The sequence below is a fragment of the Arachis stenosperma genome, chromosome 2, assembly GCF_014773155.1.
Source record: "Arachis stenosperma cultivar V10309 chromosome 2, arast.V10309.gnm1.PFL2, whole genome shotgun sequence".
Lineage (NCBI taxonomy): Eukaryota > Viridiplantae > Streptophyta > Magnoliopsida > Fabales > Fabaceae > Arachis > Arachis stenosperma.
Window position 1 is genome coordinate 22,438,657 of NC_080378.1, and position 23,330 is coordinate 22,461,986.

The 23,330-nt window shown below is 37.1% G+C and overlaps 1 protein-coding gene across 1 annotated transcript; it reads right to left on the bottom strand.

The window, feature by feature from the left end:
- On the bottom strand, positions 1-6,445 carry LOC130960278 (uncharacterized). Its single transcript, XM_057885647.1, has 6 exons — positions 6,010-6,445; positions 4,454-4,501; positions 4,217-4,323; positions 1,819-1,853; positions 906-997; positions 1-294 (listed from the first exon to the last, which is right to left on the bottom strand). Exons 2-5 carry the CDS (start codon positions 4,454-4,456, stop codon positions 930-932), a joined length of 213 nt encoding a protein of 70 aa, XP_057741630.1. The 5' UTR covers positions 4,457-4,501; positions 6,010-6,445; the 3' UTR covers positions 1-294; positions 906-929.
- Between the last annotated feature and the right edge of the window lie 16,885 nt (positions 6,446-23,330).

Here is a 23,330-nt window from a genome sequence, read left to right on the forward strand (position 1 = left end):
TAAATGAAACATTGTTGGCTTAGTTTTCCACATATCGAAATTTATAGAATACCAGTGGGGGAAGTTCAAGGAGGTTTAGGAGAAAAATAAAATGCACATTCCACAATGATAAATGTATGCCTCTGGAGAAAATAGACACATATTAATAAATGAATCGGGTAAATTAATAAATGAGCTTGAAACAAGGAACAAGTTCATAGGGCTCTCACGTAAAAATATGCAAGTACAAACTAATTCCAGGTCCTGCAAATCATTCAGCATATAGAACAGCACTAGAGCATAGAATGGATGACCCTGCAAATTCATGAAATATTATTAGAAATATTCAACTTAATAAAAGAACCGATACACAATATTATGCTACATTCGATTAATAAACTAAATTATGTCTATTGTGTCTGCTTCTCTCCTCATCAACCCCATGATCCACACACACACACACAGTCACATAAATGCTAACATGATCAATAACATTTATATGACAGGAGGGTGTGAAGGCATGGAGGAAGGAAAAGTCAAAACATGTAATTTTAACATAAATCTATAATTTCCCTAAAACAGCAAGCAAAAGTCTACAATACATAGAGAAGCTATATATAGAGAAAGACAACGGTAAAATATCAACAATCACCAAGTCAACATCCATCAGATTAAGATTCAAGTTCTTTAACAGGTTAAACATTGAACAATTAACATTTGTTAGGGAATACGCCAATCAGAGTTGCAAAAAGATTACAGCGGTCCAATTCTGAACATTATTATACAGAAAACAACACAGCTTTACAAGTCACTATGTGGTTTAGGGAACTCTTAAAAACTATTTTATGGGGAATAAAATTACACATTAAGCAATAATATCAATTTCATGACTACCAATATTTGTATGTTTAAAAGAGAAAACTTACCGCTGACTACAGGTACAATGTAGCTCAGAAGAAGATTATTGAAACACCCATCATAAAGCAACCTACAGATACCCACGGGCTTAAACGCTCCCCTGTTTCAGCAACAACTCAAGAAGATAAAATCACTGATTATCATCCAATCAAATATATTTTTTATGCTCACTTACTTTGTAGCATTTCATTTTAGAGCTTTCTGGGCAAAATAAATATCTAACATAAAAATATATACATCCCCACAATGGTAAAGCTAGGACTCAAGGATTCCACCATAATTTAGCCTTGTGATCACAGGACATTAAAATGCATTTCGAAGGAGGAATGCTCCAAAATAGCTAGGATTTATAGAAAAGATACATAAATATCTATAGAAGTGGTTGAGGTTGTAAAAGATGAATATTGGCACAGAAATAAAATGAGATTACAACTAAAATCCAAACCTTCTCTATTTGCATCCATCATAAAATCATAATGAATTATTATATCCCTAGATTTTCAACCAAGAAAGGTAAGTCATAAACACTCACTAAGAGTCCATATCCTTCTTGTTTAAAGGTAAGAAGGTGCAAGTACAACTAACTATGGTTTGATAAGTCAGGATTGGACTAGGGTTAACAAACTGATTGATTAAAAAATTGGCAGTACAGGATAAATTGACAAATGGAGAAATCTTTAGAGCATCAATCACATGGAGCAAAGAAAAACAAAAGAAATTTTTTTTTACAGAACCAAAGGGAAACATAAAATACAAATCCATGGTAACCCAAATGCAGATATGGCTTCTTCTTCCCTACCCTTCTTTCTGCTCCAGTCATTTCCATAGCATAAACAAAGAAAACAACTAGATATTTGAAAGCGCATATGAAAAATTAAAATGAAACTTCACACAGTAGTAAATCAAATAGGAGATTGTTACCTATTCTTGCTGCCTTCCAAAAGAACCCACGAAATCTGTTGCAAAAGAACTTGTCATTAGTGTCACTTGTTCAGCAAGATCTAAACATATGCTATGAAGAAAGCAAACACATTTGCAAAATTCAAAAGATATATCCAATGATTCAAAGAATCAAAACATAATATAACTAGATGAAGGTCCCAAAAAGAATTGTGATTGACGAAACATGTAAATTCACATGTGAATAACTGAATATTATCAAACATTTGTAGAAAGAGAAAGGGTAACCGCAGATAATAGAAGCATATACAGTGAAATGCTTTCCCTTGATTCAATGTTTACTATCGGCAAAATTATGGACTCTATTCAATAACAGAAAATAATGGTGCAGTCATGCGCACACCATCCATGGGGAAGCTATGATGCTAAAGGTGTATCAACACATGTTTCAATCACAACCAAAAGTCACACCATATAGCAGCCACAACTGCACTATGCAGACTAAAAATCCAAGACCCCTGTTTCCTATGGATTGTATTTCTTCTTTTTTTTCCCCTTCCGATTCTGCTTCTGTTTCTTCAAAGGTTTTTTAGATCAAAATCGCCCTCTAAAAAGATTTAGCAACCAAATTTGTACGACTTGGATTTAGTTAAGTATATCAAAATAACATTTAACAAAGCAAAGAGTATTTGGTAGGATAAATGAGTCAAGAATCAAGATAAGGGAACAGATCATCCAAATGTTAGATGTTCACAAGTCATTATCATGTGAGATTACTCACCATTGATTTTAAAAATGGGACCCAGACAAGAATGACATAAAAGAAAGAGTAAATACCTAAATTGGCTGTCAAATTTTCAGATCGGACACTTTGGTCCCCAACAAATTTTTGTTCACCAAAAGTCCTTGAGAATTACTCTTGTCGGATAGATTGGTCCCTTGGTCATTTTCCATCAAATTTTCAATGTGTTGGACAAATAGGTCCCTAGTCCCTCTTCAAAATGACGAAAGGGCCAATTTGTCTGGCGGGAGTAATTCTTGAGAACTTATAGTGAATAAATATTGGGGACCAAAGCGTCCGATTTAGAATTCCTTGAGGACCAAATTGGGTGTTTTTTTCTGAAAGAAATAACGATGAAAAAGCAATAAGATCATTCGAAAATTTAACATGAGAGGATCCAATCCCATGGAAATGGAGAATGTGCTAGAGATGTGTTGATTTTTAATAATGATACTTTGACTTAGGGTTGATGTGATTGGGACTGGTTCACCTATAAAAAACGTGAGGCAGCAAGCAAAGTGAAGAAGAAAACTAGTTCAAGTCTTTCTAGATCATAGGGACAGAACCTATATAATATGTAAAGGAGGAATAAGCCAATGATGTAGAAATGTAAGTGAAGGAAGAGATCAACAAGTCTATTAGTGGTGAAATTAACATGGAAAGTTACGTGTAGTATATTGAAGACAATTATTCCAACCAATGAGCATGTTTAGGGTTTTAAAACATAAGTTACTTTAAGTCCTAGAGACCTAAACATAACTATGCTTTGGTTCTGTAATTTGTTTACTCACTTATGCTACAGGACTTCTGTTGTAGTGACTTGTTAAATTTGCATCAGATTGATGATGATTGTGTGTTATTTATAAATGTTTGCATCTTGTGCCTTACTCTTCAATGTGATAACAATCTCACTCTCCTGTATCCTATTGAAGCATATTAAGGTTCAGCTGCTCTGTTTTAGTATTCAAGATTAATAACTATGATGATTAAGAGAACTCTAAAATTTTCGATAAAAATAACATTAGGAAGACTAGGGAGTACATTGAGGACAAGGAACTATTATCCCCAATTGTTTTCCATGTTTAGATGTTTAGATAAGCTCCCAAACAAGGTAACCTGATAAAGGTTTAGAAAAAGGGTGTTTTTGGTTGAAGGCTAAAAATGGGATAGAAATTTTCATGGCAGAACTAAAGCTTCCCTATTCCTCTATTCTCCTCCATCTGAAAAACAAGAGAGTATCACATATGCCATTTTAGTAATAAGTAAAAGTTAATCATCTAACATGTGGGCAAATTGAATTGCTCCAAGAAACATAGATTAATATCCTAATCCTAAAGTGAATACTATATCCTCACAACAACACACCAAAAAGCAACATTCATAATGAAAGCATAGGTACTTAGATGAAGCCATAATGGATAATCAACAGTTCAAGTGTTCAACATCTCCATAAACACTACAGTAGTGCAATCTATTCTATATCTATTACCTATCACTATCACTTTTTACTAAATCCTGGATCAACAAAAAGCAACAATGAAAGGTAAAATGTATGAACGAACAGTAATATATATAGAAACGTATCTATGTATGTATGTATGTATGTATGTATGTATGTATATAGATGCAAATACATACCCAGTTCTTTGTTCAAGGACTGCTGGAAACTGCATCTTGAAGTAAGTGCAGGCACATATTCCAAGTAGTATCACAGTAAGGAACGAATGGAAATTGAATAGCGCAGACTGAAAACAAATGCGTAAAATGGATGTCAAAAACCAAAAAAGCATTTGCACTCAGTAGATAAAATTAAAATTAAAATTAAAATAATAACGAAAAAAATTCATTCAAGAATCAGAATTGAAGATCCCTTACCATCTTCACACGTTAGAATTCACTATTCTTCACTTTTTCTTACACCAACTGTAACAAAAACATAGTAAGATGTGAATCATACAAGTAATAATTGAGTAAATCATAACTCAAGAATGGATCTGATCTATTGAATGGTTTTATTTATCGATGAGGTGGCATAGACCTTGAAAGGGAGGAGAAAAAGAGAGAATACGACAAGCAAATAAGAAAATTGGGGTGGGTTACCAAAATTGAAGCAAATAAAATAATCCCACGCATAGTTGTCAAAACCAAACCGGTGATCGAACCGGTCAGCTACTGGGTCATTGTGTCATTGGTTCAACTGGTGGGTCACGGGTTCAACCGGTTGACTCGGTCTTATTTAAATAAAAATATAAAATAGTAAAAAACTTAAAATTCGGTATGAATGTCTTCATAAAGATTTTAACAACAATCGAGTCTCAAATTCTAAAAATAACTAATACGAAAATAGACATAAAACTAAGGTGAAAACTCAGGTGCAGTCGACTTCACGTGAAGTTGATAGCCGAGAACCGTTAGATGAAAATTTAGTCAAATCAGTCAAATCATCTAACGGCTCTCAGTTATCAACTTCACATGAAGTTGACTGAACCTGAGTTTCCACCTAAAACTAATCATTACTACTACAATAATATCTTAATTTGATAGAATAAGAATAACAATCCATAAACTATATCCAAATGAATAATTTCAAAGTCGGAGCATCTAAAAAAATTCAACATCATTCCATCAGCAACAATCAATACTCAACAAAATCGCTTCGTATTCATAATCAACAAAACCAATTCAACAATCAACGAAATCATTCATAATCAGCAAAATCACTGCATATTCATAGTCAACAAAACCAATTCATAAACTCAACAATCAACGAAATCATTCATAATCAGCAACATAATTCATAAACCAATTTAACACTCAGCAAACCAATGCATATTCATAGTCAGCAAAACTAATTCATAAACCAATTCAACACTCAACAAATCACTGCATATTCATAGTCAGCAAAACCAATTCATAAACCAATTCAACAATCAATGAAATCATTCATAATCAGCAAAATAATTCATAAACCAATTCAACACTCAACAAATCACTGCATATTCATAGTCAGCAAAACCAATTCATAAACCAATTCAACAATCAACGAAATCATTCATAATCATCAAAATAATTCATAAACCAATTCAACACTCAGAAAATCACTGCATATTCAGTCAACAAAACCAATTCATAAACCAATTCAACAATCAAAGAAATCATTCATAATCATCAAAATAATTCATAAACCAATTCAACACTCAACAAATCACTGCATATTCATAGTCAGCAAACCCAATATATAAACCAATTCAACAATAAAATTAACAACAACAACATTTCAACCATTTCAACGTTTCAAGTTCAACCTCTGTCATATCTAATCAGATTCATAAATCAAACAACACTAAAATTAACTGAAATAACATCAATGAATCAACTATTAAAAACTTAATATAGAATATTAGAATAACTGGAAAAAAAAAAGAGATTACATGTTGACTGTTGTTGCAGCGGCAGAATCAAGCAGTGCAGTGCAGGCAGCAACACCCGCGGAAGAGAGGCGAGGGAGGGACAGAGGAGCGGCACGGCGAGACGCGAGCATTCACCAGGAAGCACAGCTGCAGGAAGCGAGGCAAGACGCGAGCAGTGGACCACACCCGGCGTTGGGTGCAGTGATGGCGGATGAGCAGAATAAGAGGTAGAGGGAGCAAGACCGCTGCCGAGGAGCACGCGAGGGAAGACGAGCGGAGGAGACGCGAGCGTGCGACGGATCCGGCGAGAGCACAGGATGCGGTAGATCCGGAGGAGACGCGACTCGCGAGCACACGAAGCAGTGGATCCGGCGAGAGGCGCGGCACAGAAGCGAGCGTGCTGTGGCGGTGGCGGTGAACCGAGGTGAGAGTGAGAGAGCTGGGGGAAAGAGAAAGGGAGGGGGGGGGGGCGCTGTGCTTTCTGTGTGTGGGAGCGAGTGAGAGCTGGGAGGGTGGGGCAGTTACTGATAGGCCTAGGGTTTTTTTTTTTTTTTAATTCTGAACCGGTTCGGATTTCTAAAACCGGCAGGTTCACCGGTTTTTACTAAAATATGCCGGGTCAAACCAATTTTCACCGGTTCCATGCCTTATCCGGTCGTTTGAACTATCCGGGCCGATCCCATGACTGATTTACTAATTTTTCAGTCTGACTGACCGAATTGATCCAGTTCTTATAACTATGTACGTTACAAGATAATGGTTTATCCCGATTAAAGTGATATTTTGTATCATAATTTTAAAAAAGTAATTCTTGATTAAAACATAAAATTATAAATTTTTTAAATAAAATTCATCACTTTTCTAAAATTATATTTTGACCAAAAATCATATAAAAAATAATTTTTATTAAAGTAAAAATTAAAAGATTTCTAACTTTTTTCATTCTCTTATTGAACTCATATTTTGCACAAAATAAACATAAAAAATAATTTTTATTAAAGAAAATATTATAAATTTTTAAATGACAACTAACACTCTTTTAAAATTTATATTTTGACCAAAATTTACCTAAAGAATAGTTTTTATTAAAGAAAAAAAAATTTAATCCATTCTCTCATTCTATTAAATTAAAATTTACTCCAAAATCAATATACAAACTGTTTTACTAAAAAAAAAATTATAAATTTTTTGAACATATTCATCACTTTCTTAAAATTATATTTTTTATTTTAATTCAAATAAATAATAATTTTAATTAAATAAAAATTAAAAAAATTCTCATGCATATTTTTCACTCGATTAAAATTTCATTTTGCACCAAAATCATATAAAAAAATATTTTATTATTGAATAATGTTATATGTAAACCCTGCTAAAATTAGTAAATAATTAGTCAATAAATTGAATTTTAACAAGGAAAATTAGAAATGAAAATCTTATATGAAAATAGGATAGAGCTCTTTAAAACGAGAATTTTGACACTAATTTCGAAGAATTTGGCCTGAGATTAGACCGAACAGGTCAAGCCTATGGACCCAACCGGACCTATCACTTAAATGGGCAGAAGCTCATCTCCTTCTCCCATTTAGCAAAGAAGCACGCTGAATAGCCAAGGGAGAGGAGAGCTTCCAAACCCTCACCACAACATTAATCCACCATGACTTCTTCATCCAAACTCCGATCGCTGCACCGTTTGCGGTCACGCATCCACCATGTCGAGCTCTACGATTCTATTGGATTAATTTCATAGGTAAGTTTCAATCTCACCCCAGCCTCTCCATTCCTCAATTTTTTATATTAAAGAGAACCCATGTTGAGATTTTGTTTAAATTGGTACTCTAAGTTCAATTTAGCTTGTGGGGCTTGACGGATTTGGTTCGTTTAGTCTGTGGGCATGGTGAGAGTCCTAAACCCTAGCTATTTCTTATTTGGATTATGTTGGATATTGAATTGTTGGGTATATGTATGTATATATATGTGTTAGGTGTATGAATGCATGATATGGAGATCCTTGGAATCATTGGAAGCTTGATTTGAGAGCTTGTTGGAGTTAGAGTTGAATCTTGGTGATTGAAGTCTTGCCCTTTTTGCCTAAGTGGGTTGCCTTGGTTAGTATGTGAAAATCGGCCAAGGTATGATTTAGGTTTTGCGTATATAATATATAATGTCGTGTGAAAACTTAGGCTAAAGAACCATAGGATAAGCTGGAATGATTATGTGTATTGGATGTTTAGTAATAATGATATGGTTTGAGCATGTGTGGTGTTCACTTGGTTTTGTTGGTATTGGAATGATGAATGATGATATGATGATGTTTGAAGAACTTGTGATCATGGCAATATGTATATATAGGTTGGTATGTTGATGTTTGTTGATAAACTTGTGAAGTTTAGGTTGAAGTGAGATGTTATTGAATTGAGAAATGGTAGGATTGTAGAGATTATTGTGATATTGTCAAAAGTATGTTATATTGATGATTATAGGTATGATAAGTTGGGTTGGAAAGAGTTTTAAAGAGAAAATGAGGTTTTGAGGTTTTTGTGAAATTTGGTTTTTGGCCGAACTTCGACGACCCATAACTTGGCTTTCGAACCACCAAATGATTTCAAACTTATTTTGTATGAAAATTGGGTTCGTGAAATTTACGCCGTTCGAAGAACGGAAGAAAAATGATTTCAGACTTAGTAAAATTTATGCCGTTTTAAATCATTTTTCTTCCGTTTTTCGAACGGCGTAAACTTCACGGACACGATCTTCATATGAAACAAGTTTGAAATTGATGAGCGGATATTTTATACGCTTTTTGGGGGTAATTTCATGTAGATTTTAGCATGTTTTAATTGGTTTTTAGTAGAATATTATTAGTTTTTAGGCAAAAATCATATTTCTGGACTTTACTATGAGTTTGTGTGTTTTTCTGTAATTTCAGGTATTTTCTGGCTGAAATTGAGGGAGCTGAGCAAAAATCTGAGTTAGGCTGAAAAAGGACTGCTGATGTTGTTGGATTCTGACCTCCCTGCACTCGAAATGGATTTTCTGGAGCTACAGGAGTCTAATTGGTACGCTCTCAACTGCGTTGGAAAGTAGACATCCAGGGCTTTCCAGCAATATATAATAGTCCATACTTTGCGTGAAGATAGATGACGTAACTTGGCGTTGAACGCCAAGTACATGCTGCTGTCTGGAGTTAAACGCCAGAAACACGTCATGATCCGGAGTTGAACGCCCAAAACACGTCATAACTTGGAGTTCAACTCCAAGAAAAGCCTCAGTTCGTGGATAGCTTTAGTCTCAGCCCCAGCACACACCAAGTGGGCCCCAAAAGTGGATTTCTGCACCAATTATCTTAGTTTACTCATTTTCTGTAAACCTAGGTTACTAGTTTACTATTTAAACAACTTTTAGAGACTTATTTTGTATCTCATGACATTTTCAGATCTGAATTACATACTTTTTGACGGCATGAGTCTCTAAACTCCATTGTTGGGGGTGAGGAGCTCTGTAGCGTCTCGATGAATTAATACAATTACTTTGTTTTCCATTCAAACACGCTTGTTCTTATCTAAGATGTTCATTCGCGCTTAATTATGGAGAAGGTGATGATCCGTGACACTCATCACCTTCCTCAATCCATGAACGTGTGCCTGACAACCACCTCCGTTCTACATCAGATTGAATGAGTATCTCTTAGATTCATTACTCAGAATCTTCGTGGTATAAGCCGGATTGATGGCGGCATTCATGAGAATCCGGAAAGTCTAAACCTTGTCTGTGGTATTCTGAGTAGGATTCTGGGATTGAATGACTGTGACGAGCTTCAAACTCCTGAAGGCTGGGCGTTAGTGACAAACGCAAAAGAATCAATGGATTCTATTCCAACCTGATTGAGAACCGACAGATGATTAGCCGTGCTGTGACAGAGCATAGGAACGTTTTCACTGAGAGGATGGGAAGTAGCCATTGACAACGGTGACACCCTACATAGAGCTTTCCATGGAAGGGACTTTGCGTGTGGAAAAGGATTTCAAAGAAGAGTTGAAGTTCAGAGGACAAAACATCTCCAAAACTCCAACATATTTCTCATTACTGCACAACAAGTAGCGCTTTTATTCTATTTTATTTTTCCAATCTAATAATTTCAACTGATAATTTTAATTAATATCCTGACTAAGAATAATAAGATAAACATAGCTTGATTCAAACCAATAATCTCCGTGGGATCGACCCTTACTCACGTAAGGTATTACTTGGACGACCCAGTGCACTTGCTGGTTAGTTGTGCGAATCACAAATTCGTGCACCAAGTTTTTGGCGCCGTTGCCGGGGATTGTTAAGTTTGAACAATTGAAGGCTTATTTTATTTCTTAGATTATGAATAATTTATTTTTATTGTTATAGAGTCATTAAATCTTGATAGGATAGTTTCTTTTCAAAAATTTCTTTTCAAAATATATTATTTTTCTTTATTAATTGCTAATTTTCGTGAGTTTAGTGTCTTATTCTAAGATTGGTGTTAATTGCATATTTCACAATTTTCTTTAAATTTTCAGACTTGTGTTCTTTGTTCTTCATTGATCTTCAAGTTGTTCTTGTTTTGTGTCTTTTCTTGTTTTTCTTGTGCTTTTTCAAAACATTAATTTTCAAAAATTTATATTTTTATCTATAAATATAATACATTTTTAAAACCAACATTGAAGTTACTGCCCAATTGGCTGGAGCATTGGTAGTTGTTCTTGATAATTGGGTATCTTCTTTGGAATCTTTTTCAAAAACAATTTTTCTTTGATTGAATCTTGTGCCAAACTCTAAGTTTGGTGTTTTCTTGTTGATCTTTCTTTAATTCTCGAAAATTTGTATTGGTTTTCTAAAAATTTTAAGTTTGGTGTTCTTTCTTTTGTTCTTGGTGTTCTTGTGAATCTTCAAGGTGCTCTTGAGTTTTTCTTGTGTCTTGATCTTAAAATTTTTAAGTTTGGTGCTCCTTGGTGTTTTCCCTCCAAAATTTTCGAAAATAAGGAGCATTAGATCTAAAAATTTTAAGTCTTGTGTCTTTTATGTGTTTTTCTCTTTCATCATAAAATTCAAAATTCAAAAAAATATTTTTTCTAACTAATTTTAAAACTACATTTTCGAATTTTTTTTATATATAAAATTCAGATTTCAATTTCAAAATATTTCTAATTTCTTTTATTTATTTCGTTTTTTATTTTATTTTATAAAAAAAATTAATTTTTATAAAATAAATAATATCAACATATATACCATCTCTTTTATTCCATCATGGAACTAAGGGGGAATGAACAGTCCAGGAGGACTCTGGGGTCATATGCTAACCCCACTACTGCTTCATATGGGAGTAGTATCTGTATACCCTCCATTGGAGTTAGTAGCTTTGAGTTGAATCCTCAGCTCATTATCATGGTGCAGCAAAACTGCCAGTATTCTGGTCTTCCACATGAAGAACCTACAGAGTTTCTGGCACAATTTTTGTAAATTGCTGACACAGTACATGATAAGAAAGTGGATCAGGATGTCTACAGATTATTACTGTTTCCATTTGCTGTAAAAGATCAAGCTAAGAGATGGTTAAATAACCAACCTAAGAACAGCATAAAAACATGGAAGCAGCTGTCAGAAAAATTCCTGAGTCACTATTTCCCTCCAAAACGGATGACATAGCTAAGGCTAAGCATCCAAGACTTCAAACAAGGAGATAATGAATCCCTTTATGATGCCTGGGAGAGATACAGAGAGATGCTAAGAAAATGCCCCTCTGAAATATTTTCAGAATGGGTGCAATTAGACATCTTCTACTATGGGCTTACAGAAAAAGCTCAGATTTCTCTAGACCACTCAGCTGGTGGATCTATACATATGAGAAAAACAATTAAAGAAGCTCAAGAGCTTATTGATACAGTTGCCAGAAATCAGCATCTGTACCTCAGCAGTGAATCTTCCATGAAAGAAGAAGCTAAAACAGTAACTGCTGAACTCAGTCCTGTAGATCAGGCTAATGAATTCAATCAGTAATTAGACTTTCTAACCCAGCAACTAGCCGAATTCAAGAAAATACTACAGGAAACAAGAATGGCAAACAGGAATATGGAAGTACAGTTAAAGCAAACAGAAAAGCAACTGTCAAAACAAATAGCAGAAGAATGCCAAGCAGTTCAATTAAGAAGTGAGAAAACATTAAATACCTCACTTCAAAGCAGCAGGAAGCCAAGAAATGAACAAATGGCTACTCAAAATCCCTCTGAGGACAGTCAGAGCCCAGAGAGGAATAATGCTGGCGCTGAACGCCCAGACCATGCTCATTCCTGGCGTTCAACGCCAGAAACAAGCATGAATCCGGCGTTGAACGCCCAAAGGGAGCACAGTTCTGGCGTTCAGACGCCAGTAACAGATAAGGAGTTGGCGTCTAACGCCACTCCAGCTTCCACCCCTGGCATTCAAATGCCAGTGGGGGATCAGTCACATACAAGTGCTGATAACAACCCTTCTAAAAAGGCTTCCCAACCCACTTCTGTAAGACCCAGAATCTTTGAAAAGTCTTATTATGATCAAGTCTCAAATCCTACAGTTATTTATAGCCTTAATTTCATAGATTATTTTGTTAAAGATAATTAAGGCAAGTTTTGATTTATTGGATTTGAGATAAGTTGTAATTATTATCCAATTTTATAATTATTGGATTATTTTCTATATTTAAAGTATAAGGTTGATAGTTATGAAATAATATGGATTTTACATGATTTTGATTAAATGAGTAATATTTTAAATATTATTACTACTATTTTGAAAAATGAAGAAATTAAGTATATTATTTCTTATTATTTGATTTGGGCATTTTATTGAAAATAATTGTAAAGTTGATGAACAAATAGTATTTTATACATTATTATTTTTGGATTGGAATTTATTTCTAATTACTATATTATCCCTATTTTTAAATGAAATTACTAAAATGTCCATAACCCTAATTTTTTTAAAATGAAACCCTAACCCAGTGACCCGCTAACCGACCCGGTTTCCTACACTCACACTCAGCAGCAGCAGCTGCTGCCCCTCTACCCTGGACACCCACACGCAGAGGCAAAAAAAAAGGAAAATAGAGGAAGAAACAAACGAAACAAAGAGAAGGAGAGGCAGAATTAGGGAAGAGGGGAGAAGCCACCGTCGCCGCCATTGCGAGCTGAGGGGAAAGGGAGTTCTGGGCGAAGAGAGAGAGAGAGCGCTCGCGAACCAGGGAGATCAACCCACGCCTCGCCGCCGCGCCACCGTCGTTCGGTCTGCCCACGAGCTGCCGCCGTGAAGCCGTGCCGTTCGTCTCCGCCCAGTCGCGATTCTGCCACCCATCTCCCCGTTCTGTCACCTGAAGAGTACCACGAAGGCGAGAAGGAGCTCGTGAGTGAAGGGAGCGCGCAGGGGAGAGGAAGGAGACGCTGGCTAGCCGCTGCACCTCGCCGTCGTTGCTGGAGGCCTGGGAGACGCCGTCAATCGCCGTTGAGCCGCGCCGGACCCAAAACTGCGAATGTGAGGGGTGCGATGCAGGGGGCCGATGAGAGAAAAGGGGAACGCACGTGCGCGCGCAGGGGAAGGGCGCCGCTGCTATTACCGCCGGTTCTGAGCTGCCGCCGCCACTGCCGTTGGAAGCCGCCATTAGGATCGCCATTGCTTGGGTAAGCTTGCCCTATTTCTGGTTCTTCTTAGTTCCACCAATTCAATTTTAGTTTGAAGCTGCCACTGAAACTGTTGTGTTTAAGAAAGGGGCTGTCATATGATATGTTGTCGCTGCCGGAGGACCTGCGGCTCTGCATTTCCGACCGCCGGTGATGGCGCGGGTGTTGCTGGAATCTCTGTTAGCTTGCCCTGTGCTGTTGAGTCGCCACCGATGCTGAGAATAAGTGCTGGGAACTGCTAACGGAGCAGGCTGAGTCACGACAATTCCGGCTGCCAACGGCGGTTCTGTGGTTGTCGGAACCACTGCTGAAGCTTCTGTCCTTTGGTTCAGTTAGTATTCTTTAGTTGCCGTAAGTACCTCTGCCTCGAGACCTTGCCAGTTCATATCCCGTGATGTGTTTTAAGATTTTCTCAATAACAATGTTTTCTAGGATTAAGTTATCGGAGCCACATGTTGCGCGTAAGGGTTGTCCTTGCTGCTGCGAGAGTAAACAAAGCTATGATGTAAGCTGCCGGTAAATTCAGGTTGATTGAGAGTTCCGGTGACGCTTTTGGATTATGATATTGCGTTTTGAGGTAGGGGCGCTTTCCGAAAACTATAGTTTATTATTGGGATTATTACATATGGATACTGATGTGAGATAATGTATTTGGTGATTGTATAATCCTTATGTGTTGTTGATTGTCCTGGATGAATGTAACCATAATTTGGTTTTGATGAATGGGTTGTTGTGTGGATTTGTAAAATGAAATGCTTTTGGAGTTGATTCTTTTGAAACTTTGATATCTGAGTTTAATCCGTTGAGGATTGATTTGAATTGAGTTAATTATTTTGATGATATGAAAAGTCGAATGCACTTTTGAATTCAACTTGGTTTATTTTAATTGATTTGGTTTTGGACAAATGATTTGTTATTGAACCGTTTCTTTAAAGCTTTGGAAATGAGTTATATTGATTGATATTGAGTTGATTTTGAAATGGTATCCTTGAGATACGCCACTGAGGCGATTGTTGGATTTAGCTTGCTTTAAACTGATTTCTAGTTTGAGCTGTTAAAAAGGAATGAGAAACGGTTTAGTTGGGACCCGAACCGGGTGGCAAAAGTCCAAGTTTTAGGGGAGGTGCTGCCGAAATTTCTACAAAATTCTACTCTTGTTTGTAAAGTTATTTAAAAAGGGTTGGATTTGAGAAATTGTATTATTTGATTTATTAAGAGAATATTTATGTTTTCAAGCTTAATTTATTTAATGAACTTTATGCGTTGAGTTCAGCTCATTTAGAAATGAACTATTTGTACAGTTTGAATCACTGAAGGAAAGAATGATGCTCTAATATTGATTTCAATATAAAAAGGAGCTTTTAGTGATTTTAAAGGAATTTAGACTTTTGATTGAGTAATCAAGTTTGAGACATTTTGGAAGAGTTAGAAAAATGGGTTCCAAAAAGAAATCTGAAAGCGGTTTGATTCAAATGAACCGGTTCCGTTTCAAATGAGTTGATTTTTGGACCGGATTGGAACTTGTGATTTTGTATGGATCAGTTTCATAATAAATTCAGTTTTATTTACTTGAGCTGAGAAACTATGATTTTAAGAGTTTCAATGAATCTTAAAGAATTGATATAGATTGACCTTTCCTAAAACTTGGGACTCTGCCGAGAAACTTTTGATATAAAATCCCATTGTTGGATGGGTGATTTTGAATGCTTTGAAATAATCCTTAACTTGCCATGGTTTGGAAGTTTGGAAAGAGAATGCCGAGAGTGGCTCTATTTTAAAAAGGGAACTCACTTTGAGTAAATTTGGCTTATGAGCCTGAGATGATTTGAGAAATGAGATTTCTAAAAGCCAAGGCTAAAAAGAGTCGAAACTTGATTTCAAAGTGAAGTGAATTGAGAAAATGATTTATGGCTTAAATGCCGATTTCATGAATTTGATGATTTTGAATGTGGAAGTGCTGTTTTGTTGAGAGCCGGAATGGCTGTGTATGTTTATACATATTGATTGGTTCTGGATTGAACCGTGAGCCGGAATGGCTGTGTATGATATGAATATTGGCTGGTTCTGGAATGAACCGTGAGCCGGATGGCTGAGATGGATGGTGATCCATGGATGAGATTGAATGCATGTTTATGCTGAATCATTGATAAATGTGAATGTTGCACTTCTACTATCTGAGATACGGGTTTTCCTGGGTAGTAGCAGTGGCTAGCCACCATGTGCTCCAGGTTGAGACTTGATACTCTGTTGACCCTATGTTGTAAGTGTGGCCGGGCACTGTGAAAGTCCCGGATGAGCTCGCCCCCGAAATATTCACCAGTGAGGGTGATGGATATGGATCATGTTTATGATCAAGTTTATGATGAGTATAACTCAAGTTGGGGATGCGCGACAGAGGGACAGTCCAATGGTTAGCTGCCAGGACTTGTCGGGTTGGCTCTATAACCGACAGATGATATCATCAGCCACTAGGGACAGGCATGCATCATATGCATCTATGTGACATTGTTTGGGTATGCATATTGTACTTGGTTTGCCTATGTGATTAACTGCTAATTGTTCTATTTGCAATAACTGTTTGTTTGTGTTTGCATCTTCCTACTTGTGTTTGCTTCTGGAACTATGTTGGATTGTGGTGGATTGGTTGTGGTTGGATTGTTTGGGCCTAGGGCCGTGGTTGAATGAGATGGACCGATGGTTGATTTCGGTTTTGTGGTTCTGGTTTGGAATAAGATATGAAAGGTTATTTTGGTTCAGTATAGATAAACCTTTTTGAAATGCTTTGATGTTTTGAGAATTGAACGGTTCCTCTTTCAGAAAAGATTTCCGACTTTTCTTTTATTATAAACCGTTGTTTCTGAAAAGAGGCATAAGACGGTTATGAATCACTGGTGCGGTTATCTTCATGTATCCTATTACAGTAATTCCTAAAAACCCTCTACTGAGAACCCTTTCGAGGATGATGTTCTCACCCCTTACAATTTTTCCCTTTCAGGATATGGGCGCAGAAGTTACGAAGAATTTATTTAGTTATTGTTGTGATGTTCTGTATTGCTTTAGATTATTAATTATTGTACCCTCGCCTTTATCTTGATATATTCTGTAAGAGGGATAGGAATTGTATTGGTTAATGTCTGTAAGATTATTTGTATATGTATGTATATATATGGATGTACTCTTTATGAGTTTTTGTAAGTTGTATGGTTTCCTTGGATGTACGTTATCGAACGAAAGTATTTTTGGGAACGGTATTTGCGGTTTAAAGTTTTAAACAGGCTCATATTTTAATATTAAATAGTATAAGTGTCGTCGTAATGTCCGAGCTATCAGAGTTGCACAGCCGGAAGCGTGAGCTTTGGTAGTTAGGGTGTTACAACTTCTACAGGCAATAAATCTGCAGCAACTAAGGTTGAGGAATACAAAGCCAAAATGCCTTATCCTCAAAAACTCCGCCAAGCGGAACAGGATAAGCAATTTGCCCGCTTTGCAGACTATCTCAAGACTCTTGAAATAAAGATTCCGTTTGCAGAAGCACTTGAGCAAATACCCTCTTATGCTAAGTTCATGAAAGAGATCTTAAGTCATAAGAAGGATTGGAGGGAAACTGAAAAAGTTTACCTCACTGAAGAATGCAGTGCAGTCATTCTGAAAAGCTTACCTGAGAAGCTTAAGGATCCCAGAAGCTTTATGATACCATGCACATTAGAGGGTAATTGCACCAAGCAAGCTCTGTGTGACCTTGGGACAAGTATCAACCTAATACCTGCATCTACTATCAGAAAGCTTGGTTTGACTGAAGAAATCAAACCAACCCGGATATGTCTTCAACTTGCTGATGGCTCCATTAAATACCCATCAGGCGTGATTGAAGACATGATTGTCAAGGTTGGGCCATTTGCCTTTCCTACTGACTTTGTGGTGCTGGAAATGGAGGAGCACAAGAGTGCAACTCTCATTCTAGGAAGACCTTTCCTAGCAACTGGACGAACCCTCATTGACGTCCAAAAAGGGGAGATAACCCTGAGAGTCAATGAGGATGAGTTTAATTTGAATGTTGTCAAAGCTATGCAACATCCAGACACATTAGACGACTGCCTGGGTGTTGATATTATTGACTCCCTGGTGGAAAAGGTCTATATGACTGAGAGTCTCGAATCAGAGCTAGATGAAAATTTTAAAGATGTTTAGCCTGATCTGGAGGAACCAGAGGAAATAAAAGAACCTCTGAAAACTCCTCAGGAAGAGGAGAAACCTCCTAAACCCGAGCTCAAACCACTACCACCATCCCTGAAATATGCATTTCTGGGAGAAGGTGACACTTTTCCTGTAATCATAAGCTCTGCTTTAGGGCCACAGGAAGAGAAAGCATTAATTCAAGTGCTAAGGACACACAAGACAGCTCTTGGGTGGTCCATCAGTGATCTCAAGGGCATTAGCCCAGCCAGATGCATGCACAAGATCTTACTGGAGGGTGACGCCAAGCCAGTGGTTCAACCACAAAGGCGGCTGAATCCAGCCATGAAGGAAGTTGTGCAGAAAGAGGTCACTAAGTTACTAGAGGCTGGGATTATTTATCCTATTTCTGATAGCCCCTGGGTAAGCCCTGTCCAAGTCGTCCCTAAGAAAGGTGGCATGACAGTGGTTCATAATGAAAAAAATGAACTGGTTCCTACAAGAACAGTTACAGGGTGGCGTATGTGTATTGATTATAGAAGGCTCAATACAGCCACCCGAAAGGATCATTTTCCTTTACCATTCATAGACCAGATGCTAGAAAGACTAGCAGGTCATGAATACTACTGCTTCCTGGATGGATATTCAGGTTATAATCAAATTGCAGTAGATCCCCAGGATCAAGAGAAAACGGCATTCACATGTCCATCTGGAGTATTTGCATACAGAAGGATGCCATTTGGCTTGTGCAATGCACCTGCAACCTTTCAAAGGTGCATGCTCTCCATCTTCTCTGATATGGTGGAGAAGTTTCTGGAAGTCTTCATGGATGACTTTTCAGTATTTGGAGACTCATTCAGCTCCTGCCTTAACCATTTAGCACTTGTTCTGAAAAGATGCCAAGAGACCAACCTAGTTTTAAACTGGGAAAAATGTCACTTTATGGTGACTGAAGGGATTGTCCTTGGGCATAAAATTTCAAACAAGGGAATAGAGGTGGATCAAGCTAAAGTTGAAGTAATTGAAAAATTACCACCACCTGCCAATGTTAAGGCAATCAGAAGCTTTCTAGGGCATGCAGGATTCTATAGGAGGTTTATAAAGGATTTTTCAAAAATTGCAAAACCTCTGAGCAATCTGCTAGCTGCTGACACGCCATTTGTGTTTGACACAAAGTGTCTGCAGGCGTTTGAGACCCTGAAAGCTAAGCTGGTCACAGCACCAGTTATTTCTGCACCAGACTGGACATTACCCTTTGAACTAATGTGTGATGCCAGTGACCATACCATTGGTGCAGTATTGGGATAGAGGCATAACAAGCTTCTGCATGTCATTTATTATGCTAGCAGTGTTTTAAATGATGCCCAGAAAAATTACACAACCACAGAAAAAGAATTACTTGCAGTGGTTTATGCCATTGACAAGTTTAGATCCTACTTAGTAGGATCAAAAGTGATTGTGTATACTGACCATGCTGCTCTTAAATATCTACTCACAAAGCAGGATTCAAAGCCCAGGCTCATAAGATGGGTGTTGCTTCTGCAAGAGTTTGATATAGAAATAAGAGACAGAAAAGGAACAGAGAATCAAGTAGCTGATCACCTGTCCCGGATAGAACCAGTAGCAGGAGCATCCCTCCCTCCTACTGAGATCTCTGAAACCTTTTCGGATGAGCAATTGTTTGCTGTTCAGGAAGCTCTGTGGTCTGCAGACATTGCAAACTATAAGACACAAGGTTCTCCTTTTGTAACCATGGAGAGGAAGCATGAAAAGCTTCTCTCACTGCAGAGTCAATCAAAGCCCCCACAGTCCAACTCTAAGTTTGGTGTTGGGAGGCCACAACCAAACTCTAAGTTTGGTGTTGAACCCCCACATTCAAACTCTAAGTTTGATGTTGGGAGGTCCCAACCTTGCTCTGATTATCTGTGAGACTCCATGAGAGCTCACTGTCCAGCTAAGGACAATAAAGAAGCGCTTGCTGGGAGGCAACCCAGTCAATCACAAAATTTAATTTTATTCGTTTTGATTAATTAATTGATTTTTATAGGTATATGTCAAAGTATCTTCAAGGTAAAATAGCAATTGATTGGATTCACAGAGTTACAAGGGAATTTGGAAGCTCACTGGCGTGAAAAAGCCAGTAAGAAACATTTTGGGCGTTGAACGCCCAAAAAAAGCACCCACTGGGCGTTCAACGCCAGTAAGGGTAGCCATCTGGGCGTTCAACGCCAGAAAGAAGCAACAGCTGGGCGTTGAACACCCAGGAGAAGCAGCAATTGGGCCTTAAACGCCCAAAACATGCAGCGTTTGGGCGTTTAACGCCAGGATGGTGGGGAGGAGGTAAAATTCGTTTTTCTTCACAAATTTTCTAATTTTTATGTTTCAATTCATGATTTCTTGCATAAACATGTTTCCAAATATCATCCTTCAATTTCAAAAATTTTAATTCTAATTTCTAACCCTAATTTCTAAAATCCCTTTTTCAAAAATATTACATGCATCTTAATCCATAAAAACAAATTGTTTTCCAATCCAATCCAACTCTTTTTTTAAAAAGTTCTTCAACACTTAATTATCTTCTAAAATCTTTTTCAAATTAAAAATTCAGATTTATTTTTAAATATCATTCATATCTTTTTAAATTATATCTTTTTCTTATCATATTTATCTTTTATAAACCATATCTTTTATCTTATATCTTTTTTTTTTAAATCTTTTTCAACTCATCATATCTTTTGAATTTCGAAATTGCCTCTCCCTCTATTCCTCTCTTATCCTTTCTTTTGCTTGAGGACAAGCAAATCTCTAAGTTTGGTGTGATTTGCCATGATCACTGAGCTAAAACTCATCAAGATCATGGCACCTAAGGGAACAGGAAGAGCAAGGATGTGAACTTAAGGGAGCTGAAGCGTCGGAAATTAATTCTTGAAGGCACCCCACAGACTAGAGGAACATCCACTTCCCAAAATACAGGTTGTTAAGTTCTAATTCTAGCTTTAACTCTGTGATAGTATTATTATAGGATTTTACCTTAGAAGTTATATAGGAGTAGTAGTAATTAGCATATCTATTTTGGCTTTATTTCCAATTAAGTTATAACTTATTTGTCTCATCATCATCAAACATGAATAAAATAGTAGATTTGTAGAATAAAGAGGCAATTTAATTTTTCCGAGTTCTTAATAAGGAAAATTCTAATTATTTATATGTGGTGGCAATACTTTTTGTCTTCTGAATGAATGCTTGAACAGTGCATATTTTTGATATTGAATTTTATGAATGTTAAAATTGTTGGCTCCTGAAAGAATGATGAACAAGAGAAATGTTATTGATGATCTGAAAAATCATGAAATTGATTCTTGAAGCAAGAAAAAGCAGTGAAAAAAAAAATTTTCTTGCGAAAAAATGCCAAAAAGAGAGAAAGAAAAAGCAAGCAGAAAAAGCCAATAGCCCTTAAAACCAAAAGGCAAGGGTAAAAAGGATCCAAGGCTTTGAGCATTAATGGATAGGAGGGCCCAAGGAAATAAATCCAGGCCTAAGCGGCTAAATCAAGCTGTCCCTAACCATGTGCTTATGGCATGCAGGTTGATGAGCGGATATTTTGTACACTTTTTGGGGGTAATTTCATGTAGATTTTAGCATATTTCAGTTAGTTTTTAGTAAAATAATATTAGTTTTTAGACAAAAATCATATTTCTGGACTTTACTATGAGTTTGTGTGTTTTTCTGTGATTTCAGGTATTTTCTGGCTGAAATTGAGGGAGCTGAGCAAAAATCTGACTTAGGCTGAAAAAGGACTGCTGATGTTGTTGGATCCTGACCTCCCTGCACTCGAAATGGATTTTCTGGAGCTACAGGAGTCCAATTGGCGCGCTCTTAACGGCGTTGGAAAGTAGACATCCAGGGCTTTCCAGCAATATATAATAGTCCATACTTTGCGCAAGGATAGATGACGTAACTTGGCGTTGAACGCCAAGTACATGCTGCTGTCTGGAGTTAAACGACAGAAAAACGTCATGATCCGGAGTTGAACGCCCAAAACACGTCAAAACCTGGAGTTTGACGCCAAGAAAGGCCTCCACACGTGGAAAGCATTAGTCTCAGCCCCAGCACACACCAAGTGGGCCCCAGAAGTGGATTTCTACACCAATTATCTTAGTTTATTCACTTTCTGTAAACCTAGGTTACTAGTTTACTATTTAAACAACTTTTACAGACATATCTTGCACCTCATGACATTTTCAGATCTGAATTACATACTTTGTGATGGCATGAGTCTCTAAACTCCATTGTTGGGGGTGAGGAGCTCTGTAGCGTCTCGATGATTTAATACAATTCCTTTGTTTTCCATTCAAACATGCTTGTTCTTATCTAAGATGTTTATTCGCGCCTAACTGTGGAGAAGGTGATGATCCGTGACACTCATCACCTTCCTCAACCCATGAACGTGTGCCCGACAACCACCTCCGTTCTACATCAGATTGAATGAATGTCTCTTAGCTTCCCTAATCAGAATCTTCGTGGTATAAGCTGGATGGATGGCGGCATTCATGAGAATCCGGAAAGTCTAAACCTTGTCTGTGGTATTCCGAGTAGGATTCCGGGATTGAATGACTGTGACGTGCTTCAAACTTTAACCTGCTGGGCGTTAGTGACAGACGCAAAAGAGGGATTCTATTCCAGTAGGAGCGGGAACCAACCGGTGATTAGCCGTACTGTGACAGAGTGCGTGAGCATAGTTTTCACTGCGAGGATGGGAGGTAGCCATTGACAACGGTGACTCCCTACATAGAGCTTGCCATGGAAGGAACCTGCGTGTGAGAAGAGGATTTCAAGGAAGAGTTGAAGTCAGAGGACAAAGCATCTCCAAAACTCCAACATATTCCCCAGTACTGCAAAACAAAGTAACATTGTTCCCTCTTTTATTTTTATAATCAAATCTAGTAATTTCACTTTTAATCCAAATAATCCTATTGACATCCTGACTAAGATTAATAAAATAAATATTGATTGCTTCAAACCAATAATCTCTGTGGATTCGACCCTTACTCACGTAAGGTATTACTTGGACGACCCAGTACACTTGCTGGTTAGTTGAACGGAATTGTGAAGAAAATAAATAGTGCCCTAAGGGTACATGCCAAAGCTCAAAAGATAGAATAATATATTAAGAATATTGAATCACAATTTCGTCCACCAAGTTTTTGGCGCCGTTGCCGGGGATTATTGAGTTTGGACAATTGAAGGCTTATCTTATTTCTTAGATTAGGAATATAGTATTGATGTTACAGAGTCATTAAATTTGAGTCTTTTATTCCCTTTTCAAAAATATTTTTCGAAAATATTACTTTTTCCTTATTAACTGTTAGTTTTTCGTGAGTCTAGTGTCTTGTTCTAAGTTTGGTGTCACTTGCATATTTTATATTTTTCTTTGAAATTTTCGTGTTATTGTTCTTTGTTTTTCCTTAATCTTCAAGTTGTTCTTGTCTA

Bases quoted from the DNA above. Each gene is read 5' to 3' on its own strand.
- LOC130960278 (XM_057885647.1), bottom strand. The intron at 1,854-4,216 runs GTATGTATTTGC...CTTTTGCAACAG, and splicing joins GTCCTTGAACAAAGAACTGG to ATTTCGTGGGTTCTTTTGGA. The intron at 998-1,818 runs GTAACAATCTCC...TTGCTGAAACAG, and splicing joins TTGGAAGGCAGCAAGAATAG to GGGAGCGTTTAAGCCCGTGG.